This window comes from Carlito syrichta, unplaced genomic scaffold (genome assembly GCF_000164805.1).
Source record: "Carlito syrichta isolate Samal-C Ts95f unplaced genomic scaffold, Tarsius_syrichta-2.0.1 Scaffold314363, whole genome shotgun sequence".
NCBI lineage: Eukaryota > Metazoa > Chordata > Mammalia > Primates > Tarsiidae > Carlito > Carlito syrichta.
In genome coordinates this window covers 695302-708722 of record NW_007258459.1, presented here as the reverse complement: position 1 = coordinate 708722, position 13421 = coordinate 695302, and the positions used below count along the sequence as shown (strand labels likewise).

The 13421-nt window shown below is 45.0% G+C and overlaps 1 protein-coding gene across 2 annotated transcripts in view; it reads right to left on the bottom strand.

Moving 5' to 3' along the window:
- The window catches only part of LOC103274056 (aromatase), a 115472-nt gene that overhangs the window by 28010 nt on the left and 74041 nt on the right, over positions 1 to 13421 (bottom strand). For both annotated transcript variants that reach the window (XM_008071528.1, XM_021719292.1), the window contains exon 2: positions 583 to 765. In XM_008071528.1, coding sequence (XP_008069719.1) covers positions 583 to 727 — 145 coding nt within the window. In that variant the 5' untranslated portion in view covers positions 728 to 765. The remainder of the gene's footprint in view (positions 1 to 582; positions 766 to 13421) is intronic.

The following is a 13421-nucleotide window of genomic DNA, read 5'->3' as shown; positions in this document are numbered from 1 at the left end:
CCAAGAGCACCACGCCCCATTCTTCTCCCACCGCCCAGGTCCCATTCAACCCTTCCAGTGGTACAACTATCATCACATCACCAAGAATAAGAGAAAATGGAGAGTGGAATAAAGAGAAGGGACAAATACAAGACAGGGAGAGGGCGTGGACAAGGCAAAGTGGAAGGGAGAAGAAAAGATGTAGACAAGACATTCCAGAGACATTTTCACTTGCAGAGCAAAATCGGAATGGATTTGAATCATTTTAAAAAAATTAATAACAACAACAACAACCCTGGAATTTTGCCTCGCTTCACCCCATCTCAAGCATGTTTTAAAGGGTACTTGTGCCAAGTCTACTTTGCCAAAACAGAGTGCAGACTGGAAAGGGTTATCTAAGATAATTTTTAAATGCGCTCATTTAAAATGTGCAGATAATTAGTCTAAAAAATTTCATCCGAATCCTCATTTGCTAACGTGGCTGTGGTTCAGAGATCTTTCCAGGTTTGCTCTTTGTCCTTCTGTAAAATTTTTCTTTGCTGTCATGGATCAAAAGCCCAAGAAAATAATCTCCTTAGATATAGAAATAAATGACTGACTTACCTGGTATTGAGGATGTGTCCTCATAGTTCCAAACCAAGAGAAGAAGGCTAGTGAGCAGCAGGATTGGCAGGGTGGCAGCAGGCATGACTTCAGGCACCATGCTGGTGATGTTATAATGCATCGGGTTCAGTATTTCCAAAATCATTTTGCGTTCCTTGATCTCGATGGAAGCAATTTAGAGTCCTGTGGAAATCAGAGAAGAAAAATTAGAGAATCCCCTGAAAGTTTCATCTATGACTCCTGTTCCTTCAAAAGGTACTGTGCCATACAGATTCAAGTGCTGTTTTATAATGTGATCAGACACTTAGGCAAAACAAATTTATGGCTACAAGTCAAAACAAGCAAGCCCAAGAGAGATCTTTTGGCTTGAATTGCAGCATTTCTGACCTTGGTTGAGTCTCAGGTTCGTTTAGACACTTGGTCTGATAGAACCTTATCATCCTGCCCTTGAGTGGATAGAGTGACGTGCATTCCCAATTGAGAGCCACATTTCTTACCAAAATATAATAAAGCTCATTCCGGAGGTAGAGTCATCTTGTGACTTCATCAGCAGGTTTTGTTTAGGCAACATTCGTCCCTTGAAGCCAAATCAACTTTAAAAAACAAGCAACTCTCTTTCTTGGCCAAAATTACTTCCCCCGGATAGTAAGTTTCGACAGCAAGAAAACGTCTCTTGGGTATCACTGAGTTGTTCTTATAGCCTCTTAGGTTGTCTATTGAGTTCAAAGTGACTTGCTCATGGCAGTCTTTCTCTGGTGACTTTAATGAGAATCTAAGATCTCTTTCAATATGGGCTGGATTAAGCAATGCCAATGGGGGTCAATGTCAGAGGTGTGGGAAAAAAAGAATGGCAAAGAAAGAACAGAGAGGAGAAAGAAAAGGAATAGGGAAGGAGAAAGAAAGAAAGGACAGGCAGAGTAGGATGCCACCAGCCACAGGCTCAGGTGCCACTCAGCAACCTCATCCCCATAAGGCCTAACATCTTGTGAAAGGCAGTCAATCTGCAGTGTGATGTGCTGGTTCTGCTCTGTTTTTCAACAACTAACGTAACAAAATGTTAAAAAACAACATGTCTTTTTAGCCAAGTTTTGCATACTTTTACTCTCAGAAGAGAGTTTCTGGAATGGTAATTTGTAGCTAAAGAGGTATAGGTTGAACAAACTTGCACAGTGAGGAAAAAGTCATAATTAACTACATTTTCTGGTGGCAAATGACTTGTCTCCAAGTTTGCCTTTCTTAGAAAATGCCCAGCGTTTTGGGAACTACAGAAATTTTACAATATAGTTGGATGTATTCCGTTGCTTTATCATTTTGTTTATATTATTCCACTATTTATATAATAATTAACGCTTAAGTGCAAGACACTGAAAATGCCTGTGCTTATGTTGAGCAATTTTGTTGTTGCTGTTTCTTTCTTTTTTTTTTTTGAGTTAGAGTCTCACTCTGTTGCCCAGACTGGAGCGGCCACTGCAGCCTCGACCTGCTGGGTTCTGGCGATCCTTCTGCCTCAGCCTTCCAAGTAGCCAGAACCTTTAGCCGGGTATGGTAGCGTGTGCTACCACACCCGGCTAATTTTTTGATTTATTGTAGAGATGAGGTCTCGCTGCCCAGGCGGGTCTCCAACCCGCGGGCTCAGGCAATCCACTCACCTCAGCCTCCCAAAGGCGTGGAATTATAGGCTGAGCCACCGAGCCCGGCTGCTGTTTCTTAATATACAGAGGTTGCGAAGAAAAGGCATTATGTTTGTTATCATCAGCTTCCTTGTGAATGAGTAAGTACTTTGAGCAGGTTGAGTTCTTGTTTTGTTTTGTTTTTAGGTTTTTAATTTCCAGAGTGGAATTTTATATCATTCTGAGTAAGTTCTATGTGACTTTCTGACAGGTCGGACCCTTGAAGTTTCTATTAGTAGGAATGAAACTAAGACCATTGTTCAAAGTGTAAATGAGGAAAGGGGTTGGAACATAGAAGATGAAGATGTACCAGAAGAAGTGGTGCCAGCAGAAAGTTCACATTAAAGGAACTCTCAGAAACATTTCGGAACATTGAAAGAGAAAAGTATAAGATGTTGAAAACGGATACAAATTTATAAAGGAGTATGACAATTCACCAAGGCATAAAAAAGATATTCCCTCAGTATCCTAAGTTATACAAAGAGAAGGCAAGAACTTTTCAAATACTCTTGATAAATTTTTAACAAACAAAAATATTTAAAATTTGCACTGTTTCTAATGTTTTAAATTGCTGTATGTAGTTGTTTTACTATGTTTTTTTGTTGCCCTATACGCTTGTAACCTATAGAAAGTTGGTAATGCTGTGACAAGAAATTGTAATTTTTCTCTTGATTTTTAAGATTGCTTTGCACAGTTTCAGCTTGCATGGCTACTTTTATAGTCCTTTACTACTATGCCAAGTGGGAACTGTCTTGTATGTCTGAATGTCTAATGGGGCTAAGAAGCCTGTTTTCTCATCTTCCTCAAAAGTATGGCATAAAGATCGCCCCTCCTGCCGAGCACCATTTAAAGACCTGACATCATAATTTTTTTCTCTTAGACAAGGTCTCACTATGTTGCGTAGGCTGATTTCAAACTCCTGAGCTCATGCAATTCTTTCACCTCAGCTTCCCAAATTGCAAGGATTACAAGCATGAACTACCACATCCGGCAAGGAATTCTTAACACAAAACATCTGCTCTGTGCCAGATATTGTTCCAAGCTCTTTATGAATAGTAAGCAATGCATCTTTTTTTTTTCTTAAGTTGGAGTCTCATTCTGTCGCCCATGCCAGAGTGCAGTGGCATGCTCATGGCCACCCCAGCGTCAACCTGCAGGGCTTCGGCGATCCTTCTGCCTCTGTCTTCCAAGTAACTGGAACTATAGGCGCATGCTACCACACCCAGCTTATTTTTGATTTATTGTAGTGACAAGGTCTTGCCAAGTTGCCTGAACTGGTCTTGAACCCGTGGGCTCAGCAATCCACTTGCCACGGCCTCCCAAGGTGCTGGGATTACAGGCTGAGCCACTGAGCCCAGCCTAAGCCATTCATCTTTACAACAAGCCTGTGAGCTAAGAATAATTAGTCCCATTTTTCAGATGGGGAATTGAGGCATGAGGAGGTTAAGTAGCTTGCCCACGGGCATCCACCTCGTATATGGCAGAACTAGGATTGGAGACTAGGTGGTCTGTCTCCAGAGCCCATGCTCTATTTTTTTTTTTTTTGAGTTGGAGTCTCACTCTGTCGCCCAGACTGGAGTGCAGTGGCACGCTCCCGGCCACCGCAGCCTCAACCTGCTGGGCTCCAGCGATCCTTCCGCCTCAGCCTTCCAAGTAGCTGGAACTACAGGCGCGCGCTACCACACCCGGCTAATTTTTTATTTATTGTAGAGATGCAGGTCTCGTCAAGTTGCCCAGGCGGGTCTCGAACCCATGGGCTCAGGCAATCCACTCACCTCAGCCTCCCAAAGGCACGGGATTACAGGCTGAGCCACCAAGCCTGGCTGCCCATGCTCTTAATCATGCCATTTTGCTATCTATTATGGGATTAATTTAGTCCCCAAATTCAGGGACTTTTCAATCATTTATGTTCATTCCTGAGCTATTAGAATGACTCTCTTTAAAGGATTAAGCTTTATGGACCTCTGAATGCCATAGTCACAGCTGGAAAAGTCTTTGCGATTGCACATGGCCTCACAGGCAGGTCGAACAGAAACCTTTGAATGGTGGTACAGGAATATAGGAAGGTCCCAGAGCTTCATAGAGGTTGCTTGTATGTTTCTCCCTATCCCTTGCCAATAATACTTTCCTCTCATTCCAAATATACATATCACACATGGCCCTTAGATACTATGCACTTTCAAGGGCCTTATCAAATGCCTGGGTCTCCACTGCCCTCTGAGGGTCATCTCCTCAGGTCCTGCCATTGCTATTCGCAGGGTGGTCTCTGCCCACTAAGGCATCCTACACTGGCCTGGCACCAAGCAGAGACTCTGGCTACCTGATGCACCAGGTCTGTGGAGCCACAGGTGTCCTGAATAACACATTCATTTAAGGCCCCCACCAACCTCAAGGTAAGGAAATGCCAATTCTGTACCCAAAGTCCTCAACTTGAGTTGGGGCAAAGGCCTTGGGGACACAGAAGAACCTAGGGGTACTAGTAACCTGGGCATCATGACCCATCCTGAGCCCCACAGTGCCAGAAGGGACTCCCAGACACTCTTGTACAGGCCTGGCCATCTGCAGGAAAGGGAGGCAGATCCTGGTTTTGCAGAAGTGCTGCCCGGCCTGGACAGACCCTACTAAATCCTACCTTTTAGCATGGGGGCAACCTGTCTAGCAGGAAGATTGACCCAGCCAACCTTGGTCTGACAACTGGGTGCCAAGCTTGCATTCTCTCTCATTTTCTCCAGCACACCCTGTCCCTCTTCAAGCCCTCACTCCTGGAGAAACACAACCCAGCCATCTTGGTTCTTCCTGCTGCATTCTCTGCTTTGGGTTCCCTTAGAGGGCTGAATCTTAGCGGGGGAGGTATAGGCCCTTACTGAATGGTTATCCAAGTGAATGAAAACTTCTAGTTCGGGACAGGAAGGCCTTCAAGAGTGTTCTGTCCTGGTGAGTGGGGATCCTGGCGAGTGGTACTGAGGGGTAAGGTAAGGATGGGGAAGGGAGTGGGTGAGCATGATGTGAATAAGTGGAAAGAAGGATCAGCAAGGAACAGAGAGAAGGCTGGTGATCCAGGCAGTGCCTGGCTAACTGAGACAGGTGAAGGTGGTAGGGGGAACCTGGGAACAGTCTTGCAGGCTGCAGAAAAAATGTTGAAATTTGTCCTAAGACAAATGAGAAACCACTGGGTGGGAGTGTCAACAAGATGATGTTTGCATTTTGAACATCTAAATCCCTCTGGTTGCAGCACGGAGAACACAATGGGGGCAGTGGGTGTTGGAGTGGGTAAGAAGATATCACTCCTGTGGGAGTGTGCCACAGGATTTCGGGGAGAAGAAGGAGGGTCTGTGGTCTCTAGAGGTGGATGAAGGCGGAAATGGAGACAAACAGGTCAAGAGACATTTGGAATTTGAACTGACAGGACTGGATGGTGATTGAAATTCAATGCTCGAGTTAGAAGGAGGTGCCCACATAGAGGTAAGACCTGAAGACAGAAAAAGTAGCACTGAGTTCTCTTTTTTTAAAAAAAGAGAGACATTTGGAGTTTGAACTGACATAACTGGGTGGTGATTTAAGTCCAATGACAAGCCGGGCTCGGTGGCTCAGCCTGTAATCCCAGCACTTTGGGAGGCTGAGGTGAGTGGATTGCCTGAGCCCGTGGGTTCGAGACCCGCCTGGGCAACTTGGCGAGACCTCATCTCTACAATAAATCAAAAAATTAGTGGGGCGTGGTAGCGCGTGCCTGTAGGTCCGGCTACTTGGAAGGCTGAGGCGGAAGGATTGCTGGAGCCCAGCAGGTTGAGGCTGTGGTGGCCGGGAGAGGCCACGGCACTCTAACTAAAAAAAAAAAAAAAAAAAAAAAAACCCAATAAATCCAATGACATAGAAGAAGGAGACAGTGGTGCTATCCTTGGAACTAGGGCCAGTTTTGAAGTGTGGGAGATCATTTGGATTTTAGAAATGTTGAGTTGAAGGAGCTGATGAAAGATGCAAGTGGTGATGTCTAGTATGCCAGTGGACATGCAGCTGGTAACTCGAAGGGGAGGGCTGAGCTAAAGACATTCATTGACATACAGGTAGAAACTAAATCTTGGACTATGGCAGTCATCACTCAAGAAGACTATATAGACCAAGAAGCGTGTCTTGAGGAACATCAAAATTTAATGCCAGCATAGAGGAGGATAAACCCGGGAAGACAAGGTGAGTTTACAAAGAAGGCAGGGGAGGAGTGGCCCAAGGGTTAGCAAGAGACCAGAAGAAACAGATTGGGGGTAAGTGCCAGCATCTTTGATGAATAAGGAGGCATGTCTGGGATTTTACAATGTCTGGGAGATAGAGAAAGGTAGAAGCTAGAGTTTTTTTAAAAAGCTTGAACCTTCAAAAAGCTACTTAAGAAAATTTACAACAGTTGAGTATTGTTGTTTTACAAGAAGGGCAAACAATTGCAGATATAGTGTCCCTTGAAGAGAGTGGACAAGACTCATTGACTACAGCACTAGTCTCATTCTTACCTGGAATGTTTTACCAAGGGCTGTACATATACTACGACTCAATCATCACCGTGGTCTTATGGAGTGGTCTTATAGGTTCAGTGCTATACCTCCATTTTACAGGTGGGAGAACAGCCTTAGCGTGTCAAAGCAAACAGTGAACGTGAGAGTTGAACACCAATCTGTCTTGAAAGTCCATTCTCTTTTTTTTTTTTTTTTTTGAGTTGGAGTCTCACTCTGTCGCCCAGACTGGAGTGCAGCGGCCGCTCCCAGCCACCTCAGCCTCGACCTGCTGGGCTCCGGCACTCCTTCCACCTCAGCCTTCCAAGTAGCCAGAACTACAGGCGCGCGCTACCACGCCCGGCTGATTTTTTGATTTATTGCAGAGATGAGGTCTCGCTGCCCAGGCGGGTCTCGAACCCGCGCGCTCAGGCAATCCACTCACCTCAGCCTCCCAAAGGCGCGGGATGACAGGCTGAGCCACCGAGCCCGGCTGAAAGTCCATTCTCTTAATACCAACTGTACTTTGTGCTTCCTCTCATAATATGCCCATTTCCTTTCCTTGATTCTATAATAGCAGCCTCTTCTTGTTTTCTGTGTCCCTGACCTCTGTTCTTTTCTTAGGTTAGCTTCTTACTCTTTTTTTTTTTTTCCCCGGAGCAAATAACCCATGCCCACTGCTTTCATTTCCTTTCTACCCATTTCCTCTTATCTCCTGGCTTCTGCCTCACCACATTTATGGTTTCTGTCTCTAAGAGGTGACACATGACCTTTTCCTTTCTTTGTTCTTCATTCACCCTGTGGCATCGGACCCATCTGGCCATTCCTCTTTCTTGCATCTATTCTCCTCTGGCTGTTGTGGCAGGCCGCTTCTCTTCTCCCGTTCCTTCTTATTCCTCCATACCTGTTCTTATCATTCCTTCAGTCCCTGAAACTCGAGCATTTCCCCAGCCTAAGTGTTGGCCCTCTACACTCCTTTTGAGAATTCAGTGCTCACACCTTATCAGCAAGGGTACCTACGTAATGAACATTTGTACACGTAACCCTGAATTGTACCCCACTTCTTTAAAATAAAATTTTTTTTTTTTTAAAAAGAACTCAACGCTACTTTTCCTGTCTTCGGGTCTTGCCTCTATGTGGGCACTTCCTTCTATTTGCTTCTTGGCCCTGCCCTCTCTCTGAACTAGTGAACATGACCACATAGACACTTCACCATTACTCCACAGTTATGCCTAAAACCAAATCCATCAGCTTTCTCTTAAACTTCTTTCCCAATCCTGATCTTCTTATACAACACTATCCTACTCATTCAAGTTTAAAGTCTGTTTTACTTCCCCTTTGCCCTTATTGTCCTACTCATTTTCCTCCTCTATCCCAGGCTAACCATGACAGTCACAGAATTCTAGGGTTAGTCCCTAAAAATGTCTTGTTCCCATTCCAAAGTCTTCCCCTAAATTTTTTTTATCTTCTATCTTAAATCTTAATTTCTATAATGGACTTCAACCCTACCCTCTGCTCTATTCATGATAAAAGTACATTTTCTGTGGTCAGTTGAAGGCAAATTCATGTCTTCCTTGTAGACTTGCCAAAAATTACCCCCACCTCAAACTTTCTGATATCTACTTGTTTTCAAAAGCCTCTGTTGTGAAAAATCTACTAAAGATTCCTAGTGGACCCTCAATCCTCTCTTGGGAGTCCCAAGCTCTGACACCTTCAAAGACTACACAGGCGACATGAATGTAGAGGGTGGGGAATGGATTGCAGCACATTCTAAAGCACAACTCTCCTAATGAGCCCAATCTAGACTCCTGCCCATTTGCAGCCTTCGCTCAGTGTCTAAATCAACACCACGATCTTCACAGAGCTGCATACTGGAAACTAGTCAATTTTGCCCTTTTGACAACTTTGTTCAGTTCACAACTTTTGTGTCCAGCCATAAGCTTATTCTGCGTGACTTTAAGTCATATGAAACTTACTGTTTTATCTAAAGGGATGTTGTCAATGACGATAGGTAAAATCGTTTACATTTATCTTTCTGAGTTGGATATACTTTTGTAAATTTCCTCAAATGTCTTATAGAGTAAAACAGGGTATTAATCCATTAGAAGTCATATCCCTCCTTCTGTTTCCTCTCCTTCTAGAAGGTGAATTCCCCAGGGACGGGGATCTGTGTCTTTCCTTCACAGCTGTATCCCATTTCCAGAACAGTGGTCCAGGGTTTCATACATGCTTGCTACAAACTTGTTGCCCGAGTTTGCACTGTTTCCTCCTTTGTTCAACTTTTTATTCCCTATTGTAACCTCTCCAAGGCCCTCCTTCTCAGACCTTCCCTTTCACTGTGTCCTGCACATTGCTACCATATTGCTTTTCAACCCGGCTTTCATCAGTCCCCCTACTAAATCAGTCCCCTACTAAAGACCCTTCTTTGCTCCCAGTTGCTGCAAGGCTTCAATATTCATCCTCACCCAGCCTATTTCTTGGTTTTCTTCAGAGTCTGACTCTTCATTAACCCTCAAGCATATTTACCTGTGGAGTTCCTGCTCCTCTATGTCTTCCTGCCCACCCTGTGCTGTCCACTGGCCTCTGAGAAGATGTCTGCTTCTTCCTCTCCTTGCCTGAGCCATCTCTTACTTGGTATAAATACCTCTCTTCCTTTTCTCTACATGGGACCTTGGGGTGCTCTTGCTTTTAACTGCCAAAGCACTATATAAATTAGAGTCTTAGAAGGCTTCATTAAATAAACATTTGTCTTAGCAAATACTGCATTCAAATGTTCAGTTCTGTTTCTAGACATGAAAGGCAGTAGGCAAGCAAGCTGAGAGGTGCTGTGAGCCAGGACGTCTTACAAGATGTCTCTAGAATAACAGGCAGAGATACCCATGAACTTCTACATTGAGGAAACACAAGATATCAGGACTGGAAAGAAATGCCAAGATCTTCTAATAGTACAGTTCTCTCCCTTTAAAAATAAACCAACTACATGAGTTCAGGGACATGAGGTCATTTGTCAATAGTCGCTTAAAAGCAGGAAGGTTTTCCCGTGTGCACATTCTGCAATATGCTTTCCATATCCTGGCAGTGGGGTCATGACCCTGGAGATTCTAAGTTGTTCTTTCTAGCAAGCTTTCAAGTGATTCCCTGGGAATTTCTTATTCAGGAGCAGGAGAGAGACGATAGGAACAACCGAGGGAAACCTGGATGAATAAATGTGATGTGGTTTGCTGGGACTGCCTTCAGGGCAACTGTCTTGTCTACCCTGTATTCCCCACCCCTAGTGAGGCCCCTGACTAATCATACTTGTGGAATGAATGAAAACCCCAGAGGTTACCACTGGAAGGCCTCAGCCCTAGGGGTTCCAACTGCATAGGGAAGGCTATTGACAGTGCATAAAAGACACATGCTGCCAAAACTCACATTTCACGTGAGTGAGCGTTCAGACTCAAAGCTCTTGGGCACCCATTGGGTAGTGCTGGGGCTTTCTCACTCACCTTTGAGATCCCATGACATCTAGCACGATACCTGGCCCAGTCGGTGTTCAACTCATGTTTGTGGAAACACTCCTTTCTTCACATTAACTTACCAGCTGACCGACAGCAGGTCTGGGGTTTGGGCAAGTTTCCAGGGTGCCCTTTTACCTCCGCTTACATCTTTGCTTCACTGATGTACCTCTTGTTCCTCATATGCCTGAATACCTGTCTTCCCAATGGGCTGCATCAGATACAGTCTCCCAGGAGAATTTGTTTTGAAACTGTCAGCAGTAACAGTCTTAAGAGCCTTCTTGACCATTAAAGGCATTTCAGACCATGACACAAGGTGGGGGGGATTTAGGGATCTGAGGCCTACTATGGCCTATCTTTTTGGGGTTGGTCACTCAGGGCCTAATTACCCTGATACCCAAACCATACTTTTTTTCACTAGCAGTCTGACCTTGTTTTACAGAGGAGGCAGAAAGGGCCAGTCACTGACCGTTGCAGAGGCAGCAGTCACTTCTCTAAAGACGTTTCCCTCCATTTCCTTTTGTGACTCAATTTTACATGTTGCCTGGTCCCCCTTTTTCAGCCAAATGTTGACTTTTAACCCAAGGAGGGAAAAGGCTGGCGTGACAGCATCACAATAGCATCATAAAGTTTGGGGTCAGAGGACCTAAGTCCAAATCTCAGCTCTGTGGCTAACCAGCCCTCTGACCTGTTCACTTCCCAAGACTGCCTGAGTCTTGGCTGAGGAAGTGAATTCTATCACCCGCAGGACCCTGAGCTAAAGGCTCAAGTGAAACCTCCAGGGCCACACACCAGTGGTGGTGTTTGTCATTCCTTGGACTTTCTGATCTCTGTGGCACCAGGAGTTGTGTGATTTCACGACTCTGGGAGCAACAGTGAAAGGTCTCCAAGTGGATACACCATTTTTAGATAGCCCAGATGCCACCAACCAGAGGCCATTGAATTTCTTTCTGTGGTAAGACTCAGAGCCATATTTGAGTCTTGGTATCTAAGTTGTGCCACACTAAGGTCTCAAGTGGCCTTATGTTTCCTCCTCTATCTGGATATGGTAAGCTCTCGTAAGAGCAAAAACAAGGGATTTTTCATCATTGCCATAGCACGAGTTCCTCAGAGCACGGACTTACATCTTGCTCCCCTTTTCTAGAGAGCGCTTAGTAAATGTTAGTGAAGTGAGTAAATCAGTGGTTAGTATCTTATGCCGTTTAGGCCTGAGGCCATCAAAGATGACACAATCTCATATCCCCAGGGGAATGTTTTCCTTAGCAGTGATTGCAAATGCCAAGAATTAGCAATGCAGTAGCCCATGGCCACCACCCAAACAGTCAGATAGCAGCAGCACTGCTTGCTTCTCCTTGAGAGCTTATCTGTTGTTTAACAAACAGACTGAGGCCACAGAGATATCCTAGAGCAGGGACATTCTCTGGCAAGGAAGCCCCTGGTTGACCCCAAAGTTCTGGGGCCACCTTGCCTCTCTGAACCTCCATTTCCTTATCTATAAAACCAGGGGTCGACCACATGACCTCTGTTATCTCTGTATCTGCTGCCCAACATTCTTACCCCTCAACTTAGGTGCCCCTCCTTCTTTCCCCATGCCTTTGCCCTGCTGTCTTCTCTGGCTCTTTTCTTCCATGTTGCCTTGACCCACACACTGGTACCTGTAGACTTGAGTACTCAGTGATAAACTGGGATCTCAAGGAGGCTAGGGTGCAAATGGCCAGCTTTGGCCACCTTCTCTAGCTCTTCTCATTCTCTTTAGAGCTCCAGACCCACTCTGAGAATCTAAGGAAAGCTGTGGAAATTCACTCTGGAGAAACACACTTGGAAGTCAACATGCAATGTTTTGAATACAATACTGAGTTTCTGGACTCCCTGAAGCCTACCCAGAGGCTCACTGGGCCTCTGCCATGGAGGGTTCCAGCCCAGGGAGAGCATATGGAGTGCATGCATGTAGAGACTACTGTTTTTGCCCTAAAATTTAGTCAATCTACAACATCCTAGCCACTCTTATAGGCTCTAAGAACATGGCAAAATGAGGTTCTTGCCCTTAAGGAGTTAATTGGGGCAAGACAGAGCCACCCATATGATCATAATATAAGTTAGATGCACAGTGGTCAAGCAGAGGCATAAACTATGGGATGAAGAGAAACAGACTATCCTGGGAAGGTCGGGTATGGTCTCATGAGCAGGCCTTGAAGAAGAAGCACTATTCTGCAAGACATCAAGGTGGGGGAAGGGCACTGGAGGTTGAGAGAATGCAAAATGCGTTGACGGGGAGAAACTCAAAGCTGCCCCTGCATCCCTGCTAGCGCCATCAACTTGCCTGGGTCCAGGGGGTCCCTCTCTCACTGTGTTCACTGCTACATCCCTGCCACAGTTTCTTCTTCAGAAAAACGCGGGAAATAATGTTTCCCAATGTGGTTACTATGAGGAGGAAATGAGATAAAGCACATCAGGGCCTTATCAGAGTATCTAGAACCTAGTAAAATTTCAATAAAAATTATTACTCGGTCTCCAACAGGAGCACAGCCAATAAAGGACAGTCCTGGGAATAGCTGGAAGGAACAGAGTCTCTGGATTGGAGTTGTGCCTTCTGGGGTCACTAAAGAACTGTGTGCCTGTGGACAAGTCACCATATCTCTCTTGGGTGCTCGAAGGGCTCTGGGGAGTGGGGTAGTCTCTAAGTTCCCAATATATCCTTCTTGTCACAGACATAGTAGGGATCATGGGAGAGACATTGAGGTTGCCTGAACACAATTGTGGACTAGCTAACATTTGAGTGTCCCTTCTCACCCACACCTCTTTTCCTGTGCCATTTCCCCACATTTTCTACCCACCCACTTTCCTCTGCCCTGTCAGAGGAAATTATCTCAGCAAAATAATTCGTATCCAGGGGCTAATCCTTCAACTTGTTCTCCCTCCTGGATATTTTCACGTTAACACATACCTGAAGCAGTTCTTGGGAGGGCATAAAAGTCATGTTTGGCATTCTCTCAGCCTTAGTGTGGCAGGATGCAGCATATGCTCAAATATATTTCTTGTATGATTGAGTGAATAAACACAGAAACACATGTAGCTGATTCGGGATCAGCAGTTGGCCTCATGGCAACCACTAGCCCAGAGCAGGAAAGAAGTTGATAGTAGTTAAAGGTATTTCCTTTTGAAAGGCAAGTTGCAACTTTTTTTTTTTTTTTTTTTTT